This window comes from Phaethon lepturus, unplaced genomic scaffold (genome assembly GCF_000687285.1).
Source record: "Phaethon lepturus isolate BGI_N335 unplaced genomic scaffold, ASM68728v1 scaffold2041, whole genome shotgun sequence".
In the NCBI taxonomy this organism is placed as follows: Eukaryota; Metazoa; Chordata; class Aves; order Phaethontiformes; family Phaethontidae; genus Phaethon; species Phaethon lepturus.
This window is the reverse complement of record NW_010516802.1, coordinates 26,957-48,467: the sequence shown is the minus strand read 5'-3', so window position 1 is coordinate 48,467 and position 21,511 is coordinate 26,957. Positions and strand designations below refer to the sequence as shown.

At 41.3% G+C, this 21,511-nt stretch overlaps 1 protein-coding gene across 2 annotated transcripts in view; it reads left to right on the top strand.

Annotated features, from left to right (window-relative positions):
* LOC104627794 (fatty acyl-CoA reductase 1-like) overlaps positions 1-21,511 on the top strand; it is an 81,771-nt gene that overhangs the window by 51,386 nt on the left and 8,874 nt on the right. Inside the window, exons 4-8 of one of the 2 annotated variants that reach the window (XM_010296169.1) lie at positions 5,242-5,419; positions 6,776-6,820; positions 11,926-12,044; positions 14,747-14,814; positions 20,596-20,767. In XM_010296169.1, the coding sequence (XP_010294471.1) occupies positions 5,242-5,419; positions 6,776-6,820; positions 11,926-12,044; positions 14,747-14,814; positions 20,596-20,767 (582 nt within the window). Of the gene's footprint in view, positions 1-5,241; positions 5,420-6,775; positions 6,821-11,925; positions 12,045-14,746; positions 14,820-20,595; positions 20,768-21,511 lie in introns of both variants that reach the window. The other variant, XM_010296170.1, reaches the window with a different exon arrangement.

Below are 21,511 nucleotides of genomic sequence, written 5' to 3'. Positions count from 1 at the left end.
CATAAACCACACTTAGTAACCCTGTGATATCAGCTAGCTCTAAATTTTTCACACACCATTTAAAAAAAAATTGTGATTTCATGAGAATCCAGCATTGAATAAGTTATGCAGAAGTGCATTTGTGATCAGGAATGGAGTTGTGACGCTTCTTTCTTTAAGACCCAGCTCTGTTGCTACCTTAGTAAGAACTGAAATTTTTCATATACCTTATGTTAATTTATTTATCTCTTCAGCCTCTCAACGTTGTTTTTATTTATTTCAACAATCCTGTGGTATTAAACTGGAGCTACATGGGGATGAGTCAGAAACAGGCTGTTTTAGAAAGAGTTCAGTGTGAAAATCCAGGATTTTGAGGGAACAACAAAAAGGTTTGCTTAATTGAATTTACCAAAATGAAGAATAATTACAAAGAATAACACAATCTGCTGATAAAGGCCCCAGGACACTCTCCCCTTAGACAGATTTTCCCACAGCTGTAACTTTGTTTTCATTTATTTTTTAGTGGTATTCCACTTGTGCGATATAAGCAACTGACCTGTGAACTAGTAACCCAAAAAGCTAGTGTAAAATCTTTCTTCTTTTTGATTTAGGGTGATAGGAGATGAGGTGATTTAATGTCCACTGGGAGAACCATTGGGGTTTTATTTCAAAAAACTGTTTGTCTAAAGAGGTAATTTCACTGTCTAAGGACTACTCCAGAAAATGTAGTACAAATCAATGTTTTCTATTTGAATTTCTCCAGTAGCTCATATTCTTGGATATATTTACTTCCAGTTAGTAGTAGTCAGCTATCAGTTAGCATTTATTGAGCAAGTGGTGTGTGGTAAAAACACCAGAAATGCCCTAGCACACTAGAGCAATGGACTGCCTGGCCCAATATCTCGCCCTCAACAGTGGCAATGGGAGATGCTGTTTCGGGTAGCTACACCAGCCTGGATATGGAAACCGTTCCCCTTTTTGAACCTTCTGGTATTCTGCCTCTGCAACCCTGTGTGGCAGCAAGTTCCAGAAGTTTACTAACTGCTGCATAGAGATGAGTCTTCTGTTACCTGTTTCGAACTGTCACGGTAGTAGTTCCGTTGCATGTCCTGCAGTTACAGCATTGCACTATTTGCCCCGTTCACTGCCTCTGCAATTCTGTAATTCTGTATTGCATTCACCCCGGACCGTCCCTTCTATAGCCTTAAGAGTCCCAGCCTTTTTACTGTCTACTCATATGCAGGCAGGTGTGTCTCCTTGATGATTTCTAGTCTTCCTCTCCCTGTTTTATAACTCCACTCTTTCCCTGCGGTGCAGGGACCAGACAGAACTGCATGCAGTACTGAAGGTGCGGGCACTATTTAAATAGCTTCAAAATTACACCATTGGTCTTGTTCACAGTACCTGATGGTGTCCATCATTCCACTGACTTTTTTGGATGCTGCTACTCATTGACCTGTGGATTTTATAGAGCTGTCAGCTGTGGTTCCAAGAGCTCTTGCTGAGCTGCAACTGCCAGTTCTGAGTTCAGCAACCTTTTAAGACCAGGCTGGACTGCTTTTCCCTAAATGCATCACCTTACCTTTATTTTCGATGAAGCTAATCTGCCACCTTTTTGTCCAGTGACTCAGTTCTACAATGTCCTTTGGAGTTCATTGCTATCAGTATTACGTTTCACTGCCCCAAAAAGCTTACCATCACTTGCAACTTTGGAAACAATTAGTGTTAATGGTTCATATAAAAGAGACTCCAAAGGGCTGAATGCTCATCAGAAACGTGCAGGAGTGCCTGGCTGCCTCAGAGGTTGCTACTTCAGCTGCTTCATATATAACAGGAGGAATTCATTTATCATAGTCTGCATGTGCAGCAGAGAGGATGACGTTCGAAAGAAAGGTCGAGTGACAGAGGATGGGCTTTCAGATGTGTTCTTTGATGTGTTGATCTTGGTGGTATGTTTGGTCATTTTTTCTTTGCCACATGTCCCATACTCCAGAAGTTCACCACCTCCTGGGACTTTCAGTGAGACAGAAATCACAACGTGCCCTCAGCTAGGATGGCATATGTTTCTTTACAGTGTTCGCAGGTAGCAGTACAATTGCTCACAGCAAAGACAACCGCTGCTTTCAAAGGCGTTGAAATCAGGTGGGCCTTGTTGAAACTCACTGTCTCCAGGGTCATTGGTTTAGAAAGTGTTCTGCAAATCAAAGGCAATATAGGAAGGAGATGCATGGGGCTGCAGACTGTGTGAAGGAGCAGGATGGGGAAAGTCTCTGGGATGACACAGGTAGAATGGGATAGAGAAAACTCTTGAGAGACCTGAAGGGCAGGGAATTACTTGGAGGGAGAGAGAAGACAAAGCAGGGTTGGAAGGAGATGGGAGAGATGCACCTTTTATTACTCATTATATAAGTGGAAGAAATAATATGTGGATATCTGGGTACAGAAAGTTTCAGAGAAAGGAGATTAACAGATATCAGAATGTTACCTTCAAAAAGGGATGGGGGAGGAAAAAAGCAGACAGGGAAATATAAACTGCCTTCAAAAAGTGGGAAGAAATACAGGTCATGTTTTGCATCAGCCAGCTGTGAAATCTTTCCTTCACAAACAACCCCTGTCTGAAAGCGCTCTTCTGCAAGTGTATTAAGAGGCATGATCACACAACTGGATGCAATAACAGATCCATTTAATGATGCTTTTGGCCATGCACTTGTCATATGCTTATGACTTTATTCAGTTGAAATCCCAAGTAGGACTCCCAGCTGGTTTTTTTTCTGTTCTTATCCTCCTATTATATCCCTGCTTTCCAGTATTTCAATATTTAACCTGCAAGTAAAACCTTAGGCTTAATCTACATAAACCAAAAGTCACACTTCTAAGTGCTGCCAGGCCCATAGAGGAAACATATAATCTGCCACATCAAGCAAGGTTTGCCTTAATCTAAAGCTGAGGGAAATCAGCTTTGAAGGGTGTGCTGAGGTAAGGAACACGGTGCACAGTGGAGTGTGGGCTGAGGCAGAACTGTTTTTGTAACTGCAGGAAATGTAGATCCATCATGACCTGCAAGATCACTTACAAGAAAGTGAGTGTCTTATTAATGCAAAGTGATCAACACAGAAGGTTAAGTTTTCCTATAGCAGAGTAATTTGGTGCATGCATGTGGTGAAAGAAGAGGTTACTAATTGTTTAATTTGCGTCTCTTGTTCCTGTGGGGCGATTGCAACAGTGAGCAGAAGCAGTAGCTTTGTGATTTAGCATTTCAGAATCTTCAAAGTAGGTCATGGAGGAGTAGGAACAGTTCACCTCGCTGAACTGTCAGCTCAGCGCTCCTGTGATGGTAATGCTGATAGATCAGATCACCTGGTAGGATGGTACCCTTGAGACAGGCAGGAGCATGGTGCTCTTGATGACCACTTAAAGTAATGCAGATGCCTGTCTGGAAGGATGAGGCCAAGGGGAAATTGCTTCTGCTTGTACTTCCGCACCTGTCTTTGTGAGAATGCTAACCTGTAAGTCCCTACAATTTAAAGAAAATAAAATAAAAGGCGGGGGGGCGGGGGGGGGAAGAGACTTGTGTGCAGCTTAATTTGAGTTCCAAATAAACCTAGTCTTCCTCCAGGCTCCGCAGAAATAGAGATATCCTTTTGGTAGGTAGGCTGGTAATTACTCGACAGATTCGAACAATGGCAATTTAGCCGAGACCCTCAGGAGGCTGGGTTCAATGGCTGCCTAAACAAGCTTTGTAAATTGAGTCAATATTGTGTGCTACTTAGAGCCTCTGCGTAGTTCAACTTTGTATTTTGTGCTTAAACAATTCTTCTGCCTTGTTTCTGAAGCATGGGACTAGGCTTGCAAATATTTGTGCCTGCATAAGGCTTTTTTAATTGAAAAATTAATTTCTATATACCAGAAAAATGCCAGATTCTTTTTAACTCATTCCAAAACTGAGAGATTCACTGAGTTAAACCCTCGCCTGGAAACTGTTTGGCAGTTTCAGTGACTCAATGTTTTCTCATACAACAGCTTTCCTGTAGTATTTCCATCTGTGTCTAATGACAGCCATCTGAAAACCAGTGTGCCACCTGAGCCATCAGGTATTTGCATGTTTATGTTGATAGGATCAAGTAATTCTCCAGGTGTGACAGTCTCCACCTTATTCCTCTCCCCTTGACCTCTACCTGTTTCTGAGATTCAAGCTAAGGAGGGGTGAAGTGAGGATCTGCAGGAAACAGTATCCTTGCAATGTCCCTGGGAAGCGCACACCCATGCAGTCTGAACTGTAAGTCCATTGACTTAATTACAAATTGGATTATAGGAGTTAATCTTTGACTCTGTGGTGTAACACCAGACTGCTGAAAGCCTGTTGGGGATTGGCAGCAGTGTGCAAGGGCTCTGGAAGTACAGCCAGTTCCTGTCTTTTAGACCCAAATGCTGGCAGGACCAGTGGAGCCTTGATGGTGTGCCAGGGAAGAGCCTTGGAGCCTTAGGCCCTTGCTGCAGCACCATAGTGGTAAGGGCTGTTCTTTTAAAGGTATATACATAACTACTTCTGATGGGGTAGATACTTGAATACCTTAAAAAAAAACAAAAACAAAAACAAACAAAAAAACCCCACAAAAACAAAAAACACCTTGTTTTGGGGGGGGAGTTTTCGGGGTTTTTTAAGCAGCCAGCACTGATAGTTTTTTAATTTCCTATGTGAACAAGCCAGTGGAAAACCAGTAGGAAGGAACATCTAAGATTGTAAATAGTGCTACTGGAATAATATCTCTGTAGGATGTTGTTCTAGCTTTTGGGACCTCTAATGCTACTCAATGCAGTAACTCAAGGTTACCAAGAATCTCCTGAAGCATACCTGTGAGTATATAGGGACTGTGTTGGCTAAGGATGAGTGCTACCTAGTGAGAGTACTAGGTTGGAAAGCTGCATCGATCTGTAAGCCGTGGCTATATCTACTTTACAGACTGCAGTGAAGCATAAAGCACACAAGAGGTTGCTTTAGAATGAGATTGTATAGATACCTGAAGTTGAGCTGGACATCACAGCATGAAGCTCACCAGGGTCATTTTGCACTTTGAAAACAAAAGTAACCTTTCTCTCACAGAGCTGTTCAAAATCCAAACTAGTTGCTCCTTGCTTTGTCTTAAATGGCTTTGACTTGCTTATCCTTTGTTGCAGGTGAAGATTCCTGTCTCACTGGTCTTTTTTGCCTCAATCTCTTCTCTTCTGCATGGCAACTAATGATGTTCTCCTTGTTTCCTGTAGGTGGTTGGATGAATCTATCATTCAAGACATCACACCCAAGCTGCTTGGGGACTGGCCTAACACTTACACGTATACCAAAGCCTTGTCAGAATACCTGATTCAGCAAGAGAAAGGAAACTTGAACATTGCTATCATCAGGCCATCCATCGTGGGAGCTAGCTGGCATGAGCCTTTCCCAGTAAGCATGAATACATAGCAATTCCCTACCGAGAGCCCTTATTACAGATGTAGCTGCAGTACTGTCAGGAGTCTCTCCCTACTTGTAGCAGTGTCCGCTTGAGAAACAGGTACTCCAGTTCATAGGAAAACATGTGGAAGAGGTGGAGGACCTGTGCTGGAGTAGGTCAGCAAACCTTCTTTAGCATCTTCAGGACAAACTCTTGTCTCCAAGTGAAGAGAACACATTTAAGCAATAATAACAGGAGCTGGGATAATAATGGTGCAAAATGCTGGACTTGCAACTGCCAGTCTTACAGGCAGAGGATTGTCTTCATTCATACAGGAGTTCTGTGCTAGCTGGGGAAACATGAGATCTTGGGGTTGATCACAGTCCTGATACATTCTGGATCGAGTCTTTCCATGGTCTAGTGAGCCTATTCGTGAGGTCCTGTTGAGCACTCTAGACCTCACATGGTCCTTGAAAGCATTTGATAATGTCATATGCAGTTACCTAGTATCTCTGTCTTATGTTGGTAGTTGTTGAATTCACTGGATTCACACTTGTATGGGCCTGTTGCAGATAGAAATGTCGGCCACGCAGTAATTAAATGCAGCTGTACTTTTGGACTGAAATAATTCACGAAGCTAAATATGCTAGTAGGAATAACATACCCTAAGATTGCAGCCAAATTGGAAAGGCAACGTAAAGTCACATTTGGTTTTCATGCAGCTTGAAGTGTGCCAAAGATGGCTGAGAGATAGCCGAGGCTCTGGGCCAAGCTCCCCACCTTGGAAAGACAGAGTGAACTCTGTTAGGTGTCATAACCCGTTTCGGGTCAGAAAGCTCATCACTGCTCTTAACTCCAGCTCCCACAAGTGGCAGTTGCCCTGACCTGAAGTAGAACGGGATTCAGAAGTGGAGTGGTATTTTTTAGTTCCTTGCCTTAGAAATTAGCTGGAGTAATAAAATCAGCCTCAGTGATAATTGCATGTTATATGTTGGTGGGTATATAACGCACTGACTGTTTTCAGCAGGTGTGACAGCATCAAGAAACTGTGGTGTTTAAAGCCGAAGTTTATTGCGGTAGCCAAGTTATTATAGGAAAGAAATGGTTTCTAAAAAAAAAAAAATTATATTCTGTTGTTGATGGGTAAATTGCAGACGGAACAAGGTATCATACAATGCATCCCCTATTTAAAATCAATTAGATACTTGGTACTGGCTAGCTTCCTGGCAGCTGTCCCAGATAGGCTGGTGAGCCTCGTCTCGTTGCTTCTTTGTCTACACCACATCATTATAGACCTCCTGGCATTTCAAAGCCTGCATAAGCAACGTGTCACTGAAATAAATAGTAATCATTCTTCTTTTTTGCAGGGTTGGATTGACAGCTTCAATGGGACAAGTGGAATATTTGTTGCGGTATGTCTAGTTACTATTTGAGCTCCCCTTAAAGTGGAGATAGAGTTATTTTAACAACAACTCTAAAGTTACTCTATGGCCCCACTTATAAATTGTGTGCAAAATGATCATAGCCATTTTCTGAACCTGGTAGAAAGATGTCACACACTTGCCATACATCTGTATACCTGTGGCACACAGAAGACTGTCTATTTAAGCTGCATTCAAAAAAAGGACATTGAAAGAGTATTCACGTTGCTGATTCACTAAACGTGCATTGCAGATTTTAGTTTTGGACAAATACGGACTTTTTTTTTTAAAAGGGCAAAAGATGCACCCTTGAAACTAGAGTAATTCACAGATGTCAAAGCTTGAATCTTATAACACAACTTAATTTTCCAGGCCGGATTACCATGAATACAAGGCATCATTACTTAAAATCTTATTTATCTTCATAGTTAGGCAGAACCATGGTTTAATTCATGTTCTGGATATCAACTGGCTACAGTTTGTGACCACTCCACAATAAGAAAGAGTCTGTGTCTCACTTGCCATTGCTTTATACGTGATTTCTCTATGTGCAGAGTACACCTAAATGGTGTGTGTAACTATCAATTCAGAATCTGCCAGTTACATGGATAATTCACTATATTCTTGCTTAACACTGGTGTAAATAACTATGTGCAAATGGCAAGGAACAAACTCATAAGTAATGAATAACTTGATGATAAAATATTTTGTGTAATATGAAAATAATCATGATAGTTTAACATATGAATACTGTAAAGTTGCATACCTTTTCTCCTGGCTTATATTTTTTTTCTGAACTAAAATCTCTGCCTTAGGTCTATTTGTCAATGCATAATGCTGTATAGCTATGGGCAGATATTTTTGTTTATATATGAACTGTCCAACTTGATTACTTTGTAAAAACTATATTGTAATCGGCCTGATGCAGTGTATAAAAGGATTAGTAATCTACAATCATAGGAGAGCAGAATAAAATCCAAATATCATCTTGTTAAAAAAGCTCATTTATACCTGAAGTAGAGCATAAATAGAAACAGTTACTTCTGGAATCCACAGAACCAGTGAAATTAGTAGGTATATCCCAGCTAATGCTTTTATCTGAAACCCCAGTTACACATTTCTGAGACATTCAAAAGCTCCCAAATGCATCATTTGTGTTCACAAAGTGTTACTAGCTCCTATTCATCTCACAGGTTCATTAAAATAATTATCTATCAGCCTTTTACTCCTTGCTGACTGCTCATAAAGCTTGTATTGCTTCTCTCTCCCTTCTCCCAGCATCTTGTGCCATTTTCTGTGTTCTTTCATGACATCTTGTCATCATCACAATAAAGAACGGTTTTGCAGTTCCTTAACTTTGCAGATCCACTCCTTATATTTTCGTGTGACAGATTCTAACTTTTGTAATGATTCTGTGAGTTTCGGGGATTTTTGTGATTACTTTTGCGCGTTACAGATGTCTGTCACAAAAATTTGTCCAGAATTGGGTTGCAAGAAAGATGCTATACAAAAAAGGTCCATTGCATTGCTCTTCATTCCCCACAAATGGGTTACCTAAGTAACAAATTATGGCAGCTAGCTGTCATATGTGCATTATATGCCAGTACGTTGTGAAACACAGGCCAAAATCATGTGCTTTAGCCATATAAAAACATGCCAATCAAATCTTTTGCCATAACGAGATTATATTTGTCTTGTACCATCTCCATTTGCTACAGAACTTAGTTGGACTGGTACCAGTTATCTGGAAGTGAAAGGTATTTATCATTAGGGAGAGCAAGAGACTTCTGGTCTTCTGAGGGGGGAAAAAAATACATAGTTTGAATTTTAATATGCTTGGATATTGTGAATGGGCAATTCTTGTTTGGTAGCTTGAAAATTAACCCTTGAACATCTGAGTTATGTATTAGTTTAGTTACCTGGAAGTTGTGTGATGACAACCAGCTCCCTCAGCCAACTGTATTTCAAAGTGTATTTATTAGTCAAGTAGCTTTATTTGCTTTAATTAAGGATGTAAAAAGCAAAAGGGAAGTGTTTTGGTGTTTGTGGTTGTTTGTTGTTTTTTTTTTAAGTCGTCCCCCCCCATACTTAAATATTCACTTTCAACTTCTAATGCAAGCTCATCCTATACGAAGAACAACGCACAGATTCAGATTTGGCTCAGATGATCTTTGGGATTCCCCCCCCACCTCACTCGTCACCATGATATTTGAGTCTGATCATTTCACTCCACAAATAGATGCAGTTATTTTAAATATTCATGAAATACGGGAGTTCAAGTGGTTCTTGACAGTCTTATTTGCCCCAGCTGCTGTGGGCAGCAGCTTTGTTTGTTGATTGAAAAACAAAATGAAATTACATTTCTGCTGGACTGTAATTGAGGCATTTTGTCTCACTGTTCCACATTACACGTAAAGCCCTTCCTCCCTGCAAGGCAGTGAAGCTGTAGGGCAGAACCATGGTTTAATTCATGTTCTGGATAGCCACTGGCCCCAAAGAGCTTCAGCTGGGAGGCTGTCCAGAAACGTCAGACTGAAAAATGGTTTCAGAGGCTTCAGCTAAAGTAGCTTCTGTTTCACTAAAGAGAAAAAAGTCTGCAACTACGAATAGAAATCAAGCCATACCTGATAAAGTAGTACCAAACCATTTCCAGTGTAAAAAGTAACTTAAAACACTTAAACCTGAAGTCTTTATTAAATACACGATACATGAAATGTCTAATTCACCATCACTGGAAGTGTTCAAAAAACGTGTAGACATGACACTTTGGGACATGGTTTAGTGGGCATGGTGCTGTTGGATTGATGGTGGTACTTGGTGATCTTAAAGGTCTTTTCCAACCTTAATGATTCTGTGATCATCACATGCAGCTCTGAATACAGGTGTGTTTGCAGCACATTCATCAAACTTCCTAGTTTTGAAGACCTCAAAAATGTCTTTAGTGTACCTGTGAAAACATGATAGTTGATCACACCGTGGTCTCTAGTGGGCCTGTGTTCACAGCAGTGGAAAATTTGTAGCTGAGCTTGATTTGCTGCATTGGTTCTTTTTGCTTGTTTTCCCTTGAAAAAACAGTAGTTAGGAGCAAGAAAAAAAAATCATAGTGATGTTGCAAGTTAAGGTTCTATTGTCTAAGCCTAACTGGGGTTCAGCTTAGGACAGCGGAGGTAAACTGCATGCCATGGGTTTGAGGAGGATGGAGTCATGTGGGGAAGCTTACACGGTTGCCTGTGTCTGAGTCTGTCTACGATCGCTCCTCCAGCTGCACCAAGGGTGAGATGAGACTGCTCAGGAGCATGTATGAAAATTACATCAGTCACAAGTGGTGTTCCCTCACTTGCAAGCAGTGAAACTGTATTGTGTCTGGCTGAGATGGGGTTCATTTCCCTCATAGCAGCCCTCATAGTGCCCCACGGTAACGCTGGTAACAAGTGGAGCTGATTTCCCCAAGTTGAGTCCGTTTTGCCCATGACGGTAACTGCTGACTGATCTCTCCCTCCCTGCCCTTTACCTCGATCCATAGGCTTCTCGTGATATTTTTCTCTCCCCTGTCCAGCTGAGGAGGGGGAGTGATGGAGCTGCTTTGTTGGGCACCTGTTATCCAGAAATGTAGTGGGTGGATTATAGATTGATTATATAAAACCATCTGATTATAGAAGGGGAAAGGAGTGGGGGAGAGACAGAACAAAAACCCCCAGATAAACACCTCCCAAACAGGGGATGTGGTGTCCTTTAAAATCCACCAATGACCAGCAGACGATGGCATGTTCTTTGCAAGTTAATATCAAGTCTTAAATGCTTTTTTCGTCACACCTTTCTTCTCCCCAGACTTCAGGCAAGGGTTTTTGCACAACTAGGCACTTCATGTCTAGTTGCTGTAGTAAAATTTCATCTTTCACAGATGAAGAGCTATCCCATCATGAAATGGGAGTCTCAGGTTGGAAGAAAAGAAAAAAAAATACTGTAACATTTTCTTTGCCCTAACTTTTAAATATTCATGGATCTGTAGAGCATATTCCCTTGCCCCTCCACTCAGTCCTTCCCTCTGGTTTTACAGGGATCGAATTGTAAGAGCTTTTTTACTTCCCTGCTTCATAAGTACTTTTATCCTCCCAGCTTTTTCACTGGGTCCTCAGCTTCTACATCAAATTCTATTTATTTCCCATGTTTTATTTCCCACATATTACGTAACTTGATTGCAACCGTGACTCTGCCATCGGGGGTTTCTGGGTTTTTTTATTTGCTTTGTTAAACCTTCATACCTGACACACTAGGTGAAGTTCCTTGACCCTGTTTCACCTCCATGTTTCTATATTGCTGAATTGTCCTCTCTGATTCAGTCTGCCATGTTGTTGCCACCTGTTGCCATGTCTCTCCTGTGGAACCTCCAAAGGTCATCAAGGAAACCCCTTGATAAACATTCAGGTTAAATATATACATTCTGGGGATCCTGGCAAATGCACTTTCAACCAGAGCAAAATGAAAATCTTCTGTTCTTGGCTGCTTCTTCCCTTTGGTTGTCAGTACTTTGTATTTTCACTTGTTCATTTCCTGAGTTTTGTTGGGTGGTGAGCTCTTCAAGTCAGGGGCCATGTCTTGACAGTATCTTTGTGCCTAACAGACACAACTTTGGGAAAAAGGAAGGTGTGAATACATCCAAAGGAGAGGGAGTAAACTTTTCAAAAAGCCTATTGGTGTCATTTCCAAAGTGGCTACTCTCTTTGAGGGACACTCAGACCTCTGTCTGCCTGTGTCATTTAAGAAAATGTAACTTCAGGTATCACTGGGAATTTTACTTCTGTAAATTCAAATATATTTCTTTCCTAAGGTATTTATTTCATACTGAGTTAACTAAGAGTCAAGTCACAGCTTTTCTTGTTATACACAGCACAGATGTCATCATGTTTTAGACTTCCTCTGAAAATGGAGAACAGTGGGATCCATGTGAGTTCCGTGCTTGTTTTCACAGAAACCAAATAACCTTCTGCCGCATGTGCCAGGCTTGAGAAGTGCTAACATGAGGGTCTGTCCTCAGTCCAAGCCGATGAAATCTTACCGTAGCGTTACATCAGTGACTGTTTTCCTTTGTCCCACAGGCGGGCAAAGGGATTCTGCGGACCGTCATCGCCAACAACGAAGCAGTGGCAGATATGATTCCAGTAGACGTTGCCATCAACCTCACCCTTGCGGCCGGGTGGTACACTGCTGTGCACAGGTGGGGAGGCACTCCCGTTTCTGCCGGACTTGGGCATTTACTGCCTGCACCAGGGCTTTAAAGGGAACTGGAAGCTAATTGAAAACTTGTGCAAGCGCCTTGTTGATTCATTTTCTGGTTGATGTTTTCTTCCCTGGGTTGGCAAGGACTAAGAGTGTAGCAGAAGCAATAGAGACAGGCTTTAGAGTTTGGAAGGTGAGACCTGATTCTGAGTACAATGTAAGCTCAGCTGACGAGTCTCTCTCACGGAAGTCGCTTTTCTGAAGGCCAAGAGCTTTACTGTAGCTTCTCAGCAGCCATTTTTGGGCCTCCTTTCTCAGGCAGCTACATTGAATCGCTTTTCAAGTGGCTTCTAGAGTTTTGTTGGTGAAAATGCTCTGCATGTTTTCCTTGGAAAAACAATATAAATATATTATGGGCTCATATGATAGGTGAGATTGTCTAAAAAAAAACCCATCCTTTGCATTGTTGAGAAGGATACATGTCAGTGACATTAAGGATTTTAGATCTTTTCCTGTGAACCTCTGGCTCTGACCTTTAATGATTAGGTAGGAAGAGCTACAGAGTAAACCACATGAATTATTCTGGAGGTTTATGCAGCTGAGAAATCAATACCAAGCAAATAAAAGGCCAAAATATTTCACTTCGAAGGACAGTAAGCCCTCTGAACTGAGGGTGGAGAAAAGCTGCATACATTAATCTAAATACAGGGATCCTAAAAGGATCTTAAAAGGCAGGTTATCAGCTTTTCAGATTTATTTTTCTCATAGTTGCATCCCTCTCCATCGGCAACAGGCAAAGCAACATGGTCTGGGAAAAATACATACAGCTTCCCTTTACGCACACACCTGCTCCTGAGAGCTTCCAGATGACGACAGCTAGAGCCTGTCCATATAAGCTGGAAAAGGAGACAAACACATGCTGATAAGCACTATCTCAGCACACAGGTAGACTTCCTGGCTCTGGCCGTGGTAGGGAAGTGCCATTTTTTAAACTTTTCGTTGGCAAAATATACATGCTTTTAGTCTGGTTCCTACACAAATAAGTTATTAGGCTGAAGGGGCAATTGCAGAATTTGATTTAAAGCTTTGTCTAGTTGGGCACAAGCCCAAGGTTAACAATCTGTATTCAAAAATCAAAAGCCTGAGTGTCTGTAAATTTAATTTCTCTGAGAAAGTTTTGGGCTTAGGTGCTGTCTTGAAGAATAGCATGTATGGTTTAAAATTTTTTCTAAATCATATAATTAGAAAGTCAGTATCCTTCAGGGCAGGAGACATTGCTGACGGGAATTAGATTCTAAAACTTAGCAGAGAATTGCAATTTTCACGACACAGTGTAGAAGCTCTACAAAGCTCTACACACTACTCAGCTAGAAGGCAGAGAATGGGAAAAAATCAACAGGGAGAGACTCTTCATGGGAAGCTGAGAAAATGGAGAAATCCTCTTCATTCGTGTTTAATGGGCCTGTCCCACTTCAGTGCACTTTCCATCAGGTTATGTGTGTGAGCACTAGGTGAGTTTTCTATATGGGCACATAGTACATATTTAGTCCTTAGTGAGTTGCTATATTGATTTCTGTAATGCAGAGTTTCCCACATTAAGCACTACTGTGCATTTTTATGTTTAACACACCATCAGACTTCTACTCAGTAATTCAAAGTTACAGGAGATCATGGATTCAGAGCTTGACACATGTCTATTAGTCCTAACCATCCCTAAAAGTCTGCTAAGGATTAATAATAATGATAATAGACAGTCAAATGCCATGACTTCAAAGCATTATTAAAAAAAGCACCATTAAAACTGAGCACTGTCCAACTGCAGTTTTCAAGTATTACTGTGTGAGATTTCCTATCCCAGGTTTAGGGGTTCTGTCTCCTGGTATCTTCAGTCACAGGGGTTTTGAAAAGAAAGGTTCCTCATAGGCAGCTTCCTCCAGTGGAGAAAGGCTCTGAGCACCACAGGCATCCTAGGAGCGCTGAGATGCTGTATCCTCCAGCCAAGCTCCTATCCCCTGTTCAAGGCCAGTTCTCAACTCTTTTAGCATTTTGGCAGATGGTTCCAGCTGCTAATGCAGAGTAAGAAAAATGTGGCATTGATGGCATCATTTGCACCCTTGGAAAGGCAGACTTAGATCAAAAAAAGCTGTTTGACTAATTCTTGTCCTGTATCAAAGGAAGAAGTAAACCCAGTATGATCTATGTTTAGTCCCACACCCAGATAACAACCCAACTTTATTTGGTATTAAAATGATAATTTTGTTGAAATGGATTGATTCATAATCACCACCCTAACAAACGGAGTTTAAAAGTAGCACAAATCATATCCATTAAGTAAATGATTGTAAAATACACAGTGTGTCCCTGAGGTTGGCTTGGGCCAATTATTTACAGTATACGAAAAGAAACTATTAAAAATCAGAAACTTGTCTCTATGCATGCTTTCCTTGTTGTTTTTATAATTTTTGATAAGTGATGCATGTTTTTTAAACCATGTTAACTTCATATACTCTCCAGAATCTGACTGAATATTATTAAAACTTCATGGTTTATACTGTATTTTCATATTTGTGAAAAATTACATCATCTGCTTTTTTTTAAGAGCTGATATTATTTATCGGGCTGTTAGCTTTCATGCTGCATTAATAAAGCTTTATGTGCTTTTCTTCACACCTTAAAACACTACTTCTTTTTCTTTTCCAGACCAAAAAACCTGTTGGTGTACAACTGCACAACAGGTGGAATCAACCCCTTCTTCTGGGGAGAAATGGGTAAGGCCTAATTTAAACCTAGAACATGTCAAACGTCAATAGCAATCCTCGGCCGGGCTTTGAAAAGGTAGTTTCCTATATCCAGGTGGCATTCAGCATCTGCCATTCAAACTGCGTGTGGGAGGCCCAATTGCAGTTGGTGAGCAAAAGATCCTGGTGCTGGGCATTCAGCTCAGGAAAGCATCCGTTCAGTTTTCATTGTGGGCGTAATCACATAGCAACCCAGCAAAGTATGTGCTTTGCTGCACTGAGGTATTAGTGGTGAAAAAGGGAATAGAGAGCCAGCCCCTTAATTCTGTGAGATGATGCTCTGCACAGCCGTAACAGGACATCTTCCTTTTCTGATTGAGAATCTTTTCTTGGGTTTGGGGTCGGGGGGTGTACTTTGAAATCCGTTGGAGATAGTGAATAAAAACTAGTATGTTAAGGGAGTAGCCTTTCTTCCTCTTTCTAAAAACTCTAAACAGAAATAATTGATGTAGACTTGAGAAGTCAAACCTTGAAATGACAGGTGTGCTTCAACAACAGTTTGCCTTTTGATCATGAATTTTGTCAGTGGAAGAATTAAAATTATTTTGTGGCTGACTTTTCTTCAAATGGATGTGCTTCTGAGGCAGTGGTGAAAGAAAGGGAGAAAAATCCTTACACCCTTACAGTGGAAAACTCACACTGAAACCAAGCAGCAGAAGTACTACGTACAGTCAGTACATTAATGGACATGTGTACAGGGCCTGATCTGCTTTCTGTTATACATTAATTCAGATCTTTGTGTGTTAAATACAGGATGCTGGCAAATTGCTACTGTGGTGTTTCATCTCTGAGCCTTTGCTTTGCATTTGCCTTTGCATTATTTAATTGACAAACTGTAAGTCAGCAGAAAATCAGACCATAATTGCATTTTCAGAACAAGGCTTGTCTGAAAATCCTATTAATGTCCTACCATGAGATTTGATCAAGTGATCTAGCAGGGAAGAGATTTCAGCAACTGGCTGAGCAGTGAGAAAATCACACCACTTTCCTGATATTTTTTTTTTTAATGAGAGATCTAACATTGTGGTTTGTCACAATCATGCAAAGAGGTGAAGTTTCATAGATGATTGTTGGAAAACGTAGCCAGTCTTCGTAATATGTGAAGTCAGATCTTTGGCTTTGTCATGGGAGTAAATGGAAAGTTCTTCACAGGCTGCTCCTTCAGGCAACAGCCACCATAGCATTACTACCTGAGGTTTGCCTTAACCTATTTTCAGTGTAATTTTACTGATGAAAACAGCAATGTATTAATGCATTGTAACTAATCTTACTCTGTTACTTTGCTCATAACTGTGGATTTAGCAATGAAGTCACCTGAGTGCAGAGGAAGCTTGCATAAGCAGTTCAGCTGCGTGATGGGACCGAAGGCAAATTTTTTTCCCTGGGTGAGACTGTGGAGCTCTTTCTACCACATGTTGTAGCCACAGTTTTCCGGAGATCGGCAGGCTGCAGAGAGCTATTAAGTATAAATTCATGAACAGGAATTAGGATGGAATATTGAAGAGCAAAATTTTGCCCTTAAAGATGTTGCATGGTTTAAGAAATTAGTTTGGGAAAGGTTTATTACATTAGGATGTTACGACTGCGACCATCCAGTGTGAATTTTCAATTCAGTCTCCTACCAATTTCTTTCTGGTAAATACACACAATTCTAAAATCTTCCTTGTATATATGACAGACTTTCTCAAGCCACTCACATTACTTTCTCTGTCTAATCACTATTATTTGGCTTCTAGGCAGCCAGTCTCACCGCATGAACTTTCAACAGACCTTTCAGAGCCATGATGTCTCTGAAATAAGAGCTACCACTGAGTAGTCCAGCCCCTGCACAGAAGGACCCACCAGTTGCCTCCTTCACACATGGGGCAGCATCTGCTACTCAAGTCGTCACCTTCTCTTCCTGAAAGCCTGTTTCCAACTGTCTTTAACTCTGCTGACTTTTCAGGTTGAAATTGTTGAGGCCAGGTCTTTACCTCCAGTGGTTTTTCAACTTTTTCAGAATTTTTCTTTTTCACCAGTGTGAAAGAAGATGTTTGATTGAAACATACAGGAGACACAGGATCAGCAGAGGTAAAGAGAGTCTGTTCAAGGAGCCTGGGGAGGCCGGGCTGGCGCAGGGTCTGTAACCGGTCATCAAGATGGAGGGTTGTGAGAGCAAGACTGGAAGCTGCTGGCAGGGAATGGGGAATGGGAGTCATCTGGCGTGGGACTAAGCATTTTAGTGCAATTCAAACATGGGGTTTGCAGAGGGGAAGACCTGGACTACCTGGTTAGGGAGACTTAGACCAGGACCAGCTGTAGGAATGACAGGCAAGCACAACAGAGCAGGGATTTTTCAGTGGGAGAGGAGGAAAGGAGAGAAAGATCAAAAAGAGAAATTGAGACTGGAGTCGGATGAGGATGCCCTGGGTAAGGAACAGAAGTGACTGAGATGCAGACATTTTGAGTACAAAAGTGATGTGCTTGAAGGGAAGGAGAACAAAGAGATCTAGAAGAGAATTATTTGAAAAATATATGTCTACTTAAAAGCTTGTTCTTAAACATCCATTACAAACCAGTTTATTCTTTAGATCTCCAGATACAGACGTACCTCTAGTGTTAAAACGAACCTTAACTGATTTATTTCTTTTCCAAATAAGGCTATGCCTTGGGACTTTTTTCTTACTTTATTCAATTACTGCTATTATTTTCCCTGCTGTTAGAAAAATGTGGTCAGACGACTGTGTATTACTCTGAAGAAGCGTATTCTGCTTTGCTGCAATCTAAGTCTTGCTAGTCTGACTTTTTGAAGTACAGTTTGCAATTTCTGCTCAAAACTGAACCTTTAAAGCAGGCTTTTAGATGGTGTTCAGTGTGGGAAAAATTAATTTCAATTTATCCTTGACAGTCTACCTAGGCGAGACTGATGTCCGATTCTCCCCCTGCTAAATCTGCCTTTGAGTTGTAGAATTTGCTGCTGTGGTTTTGCGCTGTGGGCGGAGGGAAAGACCACCCACCCGCCAAGTTGTTTCAGTAGCTCCTAGAGGTGATGAGTTTCTGGTTCAGGGTTCTCTGCCTTCCTGACCCATCTGTCTGATTCTTTCTCTCTCTCTCCAAAACACAAACTGTTGTAGCGTAAGAGACTTGCTACACTTGCAAAGTTGAATGCTTTCCAGAAATCAGAAGATTGTGCAATTGTGCTGAGTCAGTGCAAGCCAGGGTAAGGGAGGTTTGTAAAGAAAACGCCCATAGCAATAGCTGTTCCAAGTTACGCGAAACTGGTGTTTTCCCAACTTCCTTCCAGTAAGTCTTTCAGGTTGGTCCCACTGCTTCTTATGTGCATTTTACAACAAAACCACTTTCATTCCTGACTTTCAGAATTTTTCTTGAGTTTTCAGCAGGCATCTCTCCTGCTCTTGACATATGTGCTTCTTGCACTGAGTAATATCATGGCATAATACTGTAGCTCCTTTACTACAGCTGCATTTTCTGCTTACAAGCCTTAAGTAACCAAGATAAGAGTGTGGCTGATTTCTGTGAATTTGGTGTGTGGTTGATGATCTGAAATGACAAGGGCTGCATTTTCCACTTTACTGATTAGTTCTTTCTTGCTATCCTGGCCAAAGATGCCAAAAATGCAAAGAGAAAAGAAAGGCAGTAATGTCTTTAACATGTTTCCAAAGGTAAACCTTCTCAACCAGTTCACAGCTGAGAACTAGATCTGCAGTATATTAACATCAGGATTTGAATAAACAGAGCTTTAAATACATGCTGCAGGCAATATCAAAACTATCACAATTCCAAAATATCAGTGGTTCCCAGTTAAACTGATAGGCTTCCATTAGGAAATGAAGTGACCAAGTGAAACTAAATGAACTTAGATATTGATAAGCAGATGAGAGTTTGTAAATAAACTGGGATTTAAAGTGCCTCTTGGAGAAAATTCCTTAAGGGGAGAAGCAACAAAGTTCTAGAAGAGAATTGGATTCACCTAAAAAGGATTGCTTTCCTGACCCATGAGTTATTTGAATGGGTACAGATACACAACTCTTCCAAACCCCAAACTAGGAGCAGTTCTCTTTATGTTTAAGCCAGCTAGGGCATTGTCGAACTATGATTGTAGTAAATACTTGGCCATGCTGCTAACAGAGGAAAGAAACTTCTCACACACTGCTTAGACACAGACTCTGCCAAGAGCTGGGCCAGGACAGCTGCTTCCTTCCCAGTAGCCTATCCCAAACTCCTTATCACCACTCCCCTGCCAGGAGTAAACACCTTTCCAAATCTTCAGTAAAAACTGCTCCAGTGAGCCCTCTCTGCCAGGCACAACTACATAGGAAAGTTTAAATAGGAGGTTTTTTGCTAATCCTTGCCATTTTGAGAGAATATGCTGCAAAGGATAAGATTTCCATACCACAGCCCACAAGATGACCACAAGATGACCACATCACTGCAGTGCGGCTACGTGTAACAGAAGGGATGGCAGTCAGTTCTAGCTATTCAGATGCAAGATGAGTTTCAGGAGAACTGGTCTTCAGCCATTACACTTGCAGCATACAGAATACAAAAATTATCAATGAACTTGCACTAAAACTAAATTGTACTATTTTAAAAACCTTTGTCGTCTAAACTTAGCAGCTAAGTGGCTAACAAGTCTCCTCTAGTTGCTGTACAGCCAAAATGACTACTTGAAGTGCAGTAATGAGCCAACCACAGATACATGAGTACTGTCTGAATATTATGATTGGAATCTGCTTATCCAAGGATGATCTGGATGTTTCTTGTGACTTGCAAATTCTCATCTGATTTTCTATTTGTAACATAAGCTTAGAGAGTAAACTATAATATGTGCACAGATTGATGTCATAACTCTCAAATTCATTTTTAAAAAAGTAACAAAAGCCCGCATATTCTTCATTGTTGAGCTCTCTGGTACTCAGGAATAGGAGCACCATCTGTTTATCAGTCCCTAAGATGATAGTCTCATATTCAACTGCTGCAGTTCTATTAAGCCTCTGCAATATGCAAACGCCCCAGATACGCACATCTAGATGCCACTTCTGTGGCACTGTGCCATTGCAAGAGCTCAGAATCAGACCCGACATATTTTGTGCCTTAACATATGAAGGGAATGAAAGATTGCTACCCTATCATTAGTTTTCAAGTTGAGAATGCAGGACAATTTGCTGCTTTAGTGCATCCAGAGCTCCTCGGAAAACAGGCTAAGGTATTCGGTGTTGTGGGTCAGATGTGGTTTGAAAGGATATAATGAAGTCTTTCTAGAAGCACCACCCTGTCCGTAAGTATTGACCCCAGCCCTTCTGAAAATTTGATTAGCAATTAGAAATGTCATTTTTGTTTTATGCTAGCAGAGCGAAGTTTGCTTTCGGTGACCTGAAGATATGACAACACTTATCTACTACTACATCTGCTGCAGGTGAAAGCAGAACTGCAGTTCCTTGGAGTCATAGGTTTTCAGGTTACAACTGCTGGCTTTTCCTCCATTACATTTTGGCGTTTTGATAAGGAAGTTTATGTCTCCCACTATTAAGTCTAGAGTCAGATTGTGGTTCAAATAGGCAATAGATGGAGTCATCAAGTTCAATGCCGGAAGGGACTATGACATGATCTTGTCCAAACCCTGGTTACATAGTCTGCAGAACTGTAGGTTGAACATGTTAAGAACCATAACTGCAGCATGTTGGTATGGTTGTGCCCAACTCAACTCAAATTAAGTGCCTGATTTTAAGTAAAATGCCTGTTCCTTTACAGAGCAGTATGTCATGTCCACATTCAAAAGGAACCCGCTGGAGCAGGCCTTCCGAACACCCAACGCTCACTTGACATCCAACTACTTGATAAACCAATACTGGATAACTGTCAGTCACAAGGCACCAGCCATACTCTATGACCTGTACATGAGGCTCACGGGGAGAAAGCCCAGGTAAGAAAATGCACGCCTCCAGCTTCCTGCGCGCCTGCCACTGTTATGGAGAGCAGATCTCTAACAAGTTCTGAGAACTGGCGGCCTCAGCCTGGGGTCCCTGGTCTTCTTCCCATCTCCTTGTCTTGAGGAGATTGCTCAAAAAGAAAAGGAACCACATGGCTGTAGCTAAGCATAGCCTAGGGTTCCCACCCTTTCCAGTATCTGGGGACAGCACATCTTTTAAACTCAGCTATACACACTTCAGAGGTTCCCAAGACAGAGAAGAGGACTGGCAGTTACCCTGTCCTCTATACAGCAAGATTTTCACCATTCAGGCTTTCTGATGCGATTGCCTCTATCTGTCATGGGCTTGCATAAAGACTTGTGACTGGTAGGGTTTAGAACTTTACAGCTAATATTTTTTTCCATAAATCAGATGCATAATAAGTCGTTGCCAGCACTGGCTTAGCACCCTGAAATCTAGGACATTTCTGAGTATGAACAGATTCTGAATTGTATTTACAAGGACATTTTACCATTACAATTGGTATTTGAGCCTTGGCAGTGTCATGGCTTGGAGGAACACAGGCACACATGTCCCATGTGGAAGGAATCCTGGTGTAAATGACATAACTCAGCCAACGTCCGTCTTTATTCCCTGCCACCACAGAAGAGAAGTTACTGTGCAAGACAAGAACGGCATGCCAGCACTGTGTTCCACGCCAGCCACTCTGTGCTCCTCTGCTAGTTAGAGAGCTGGCT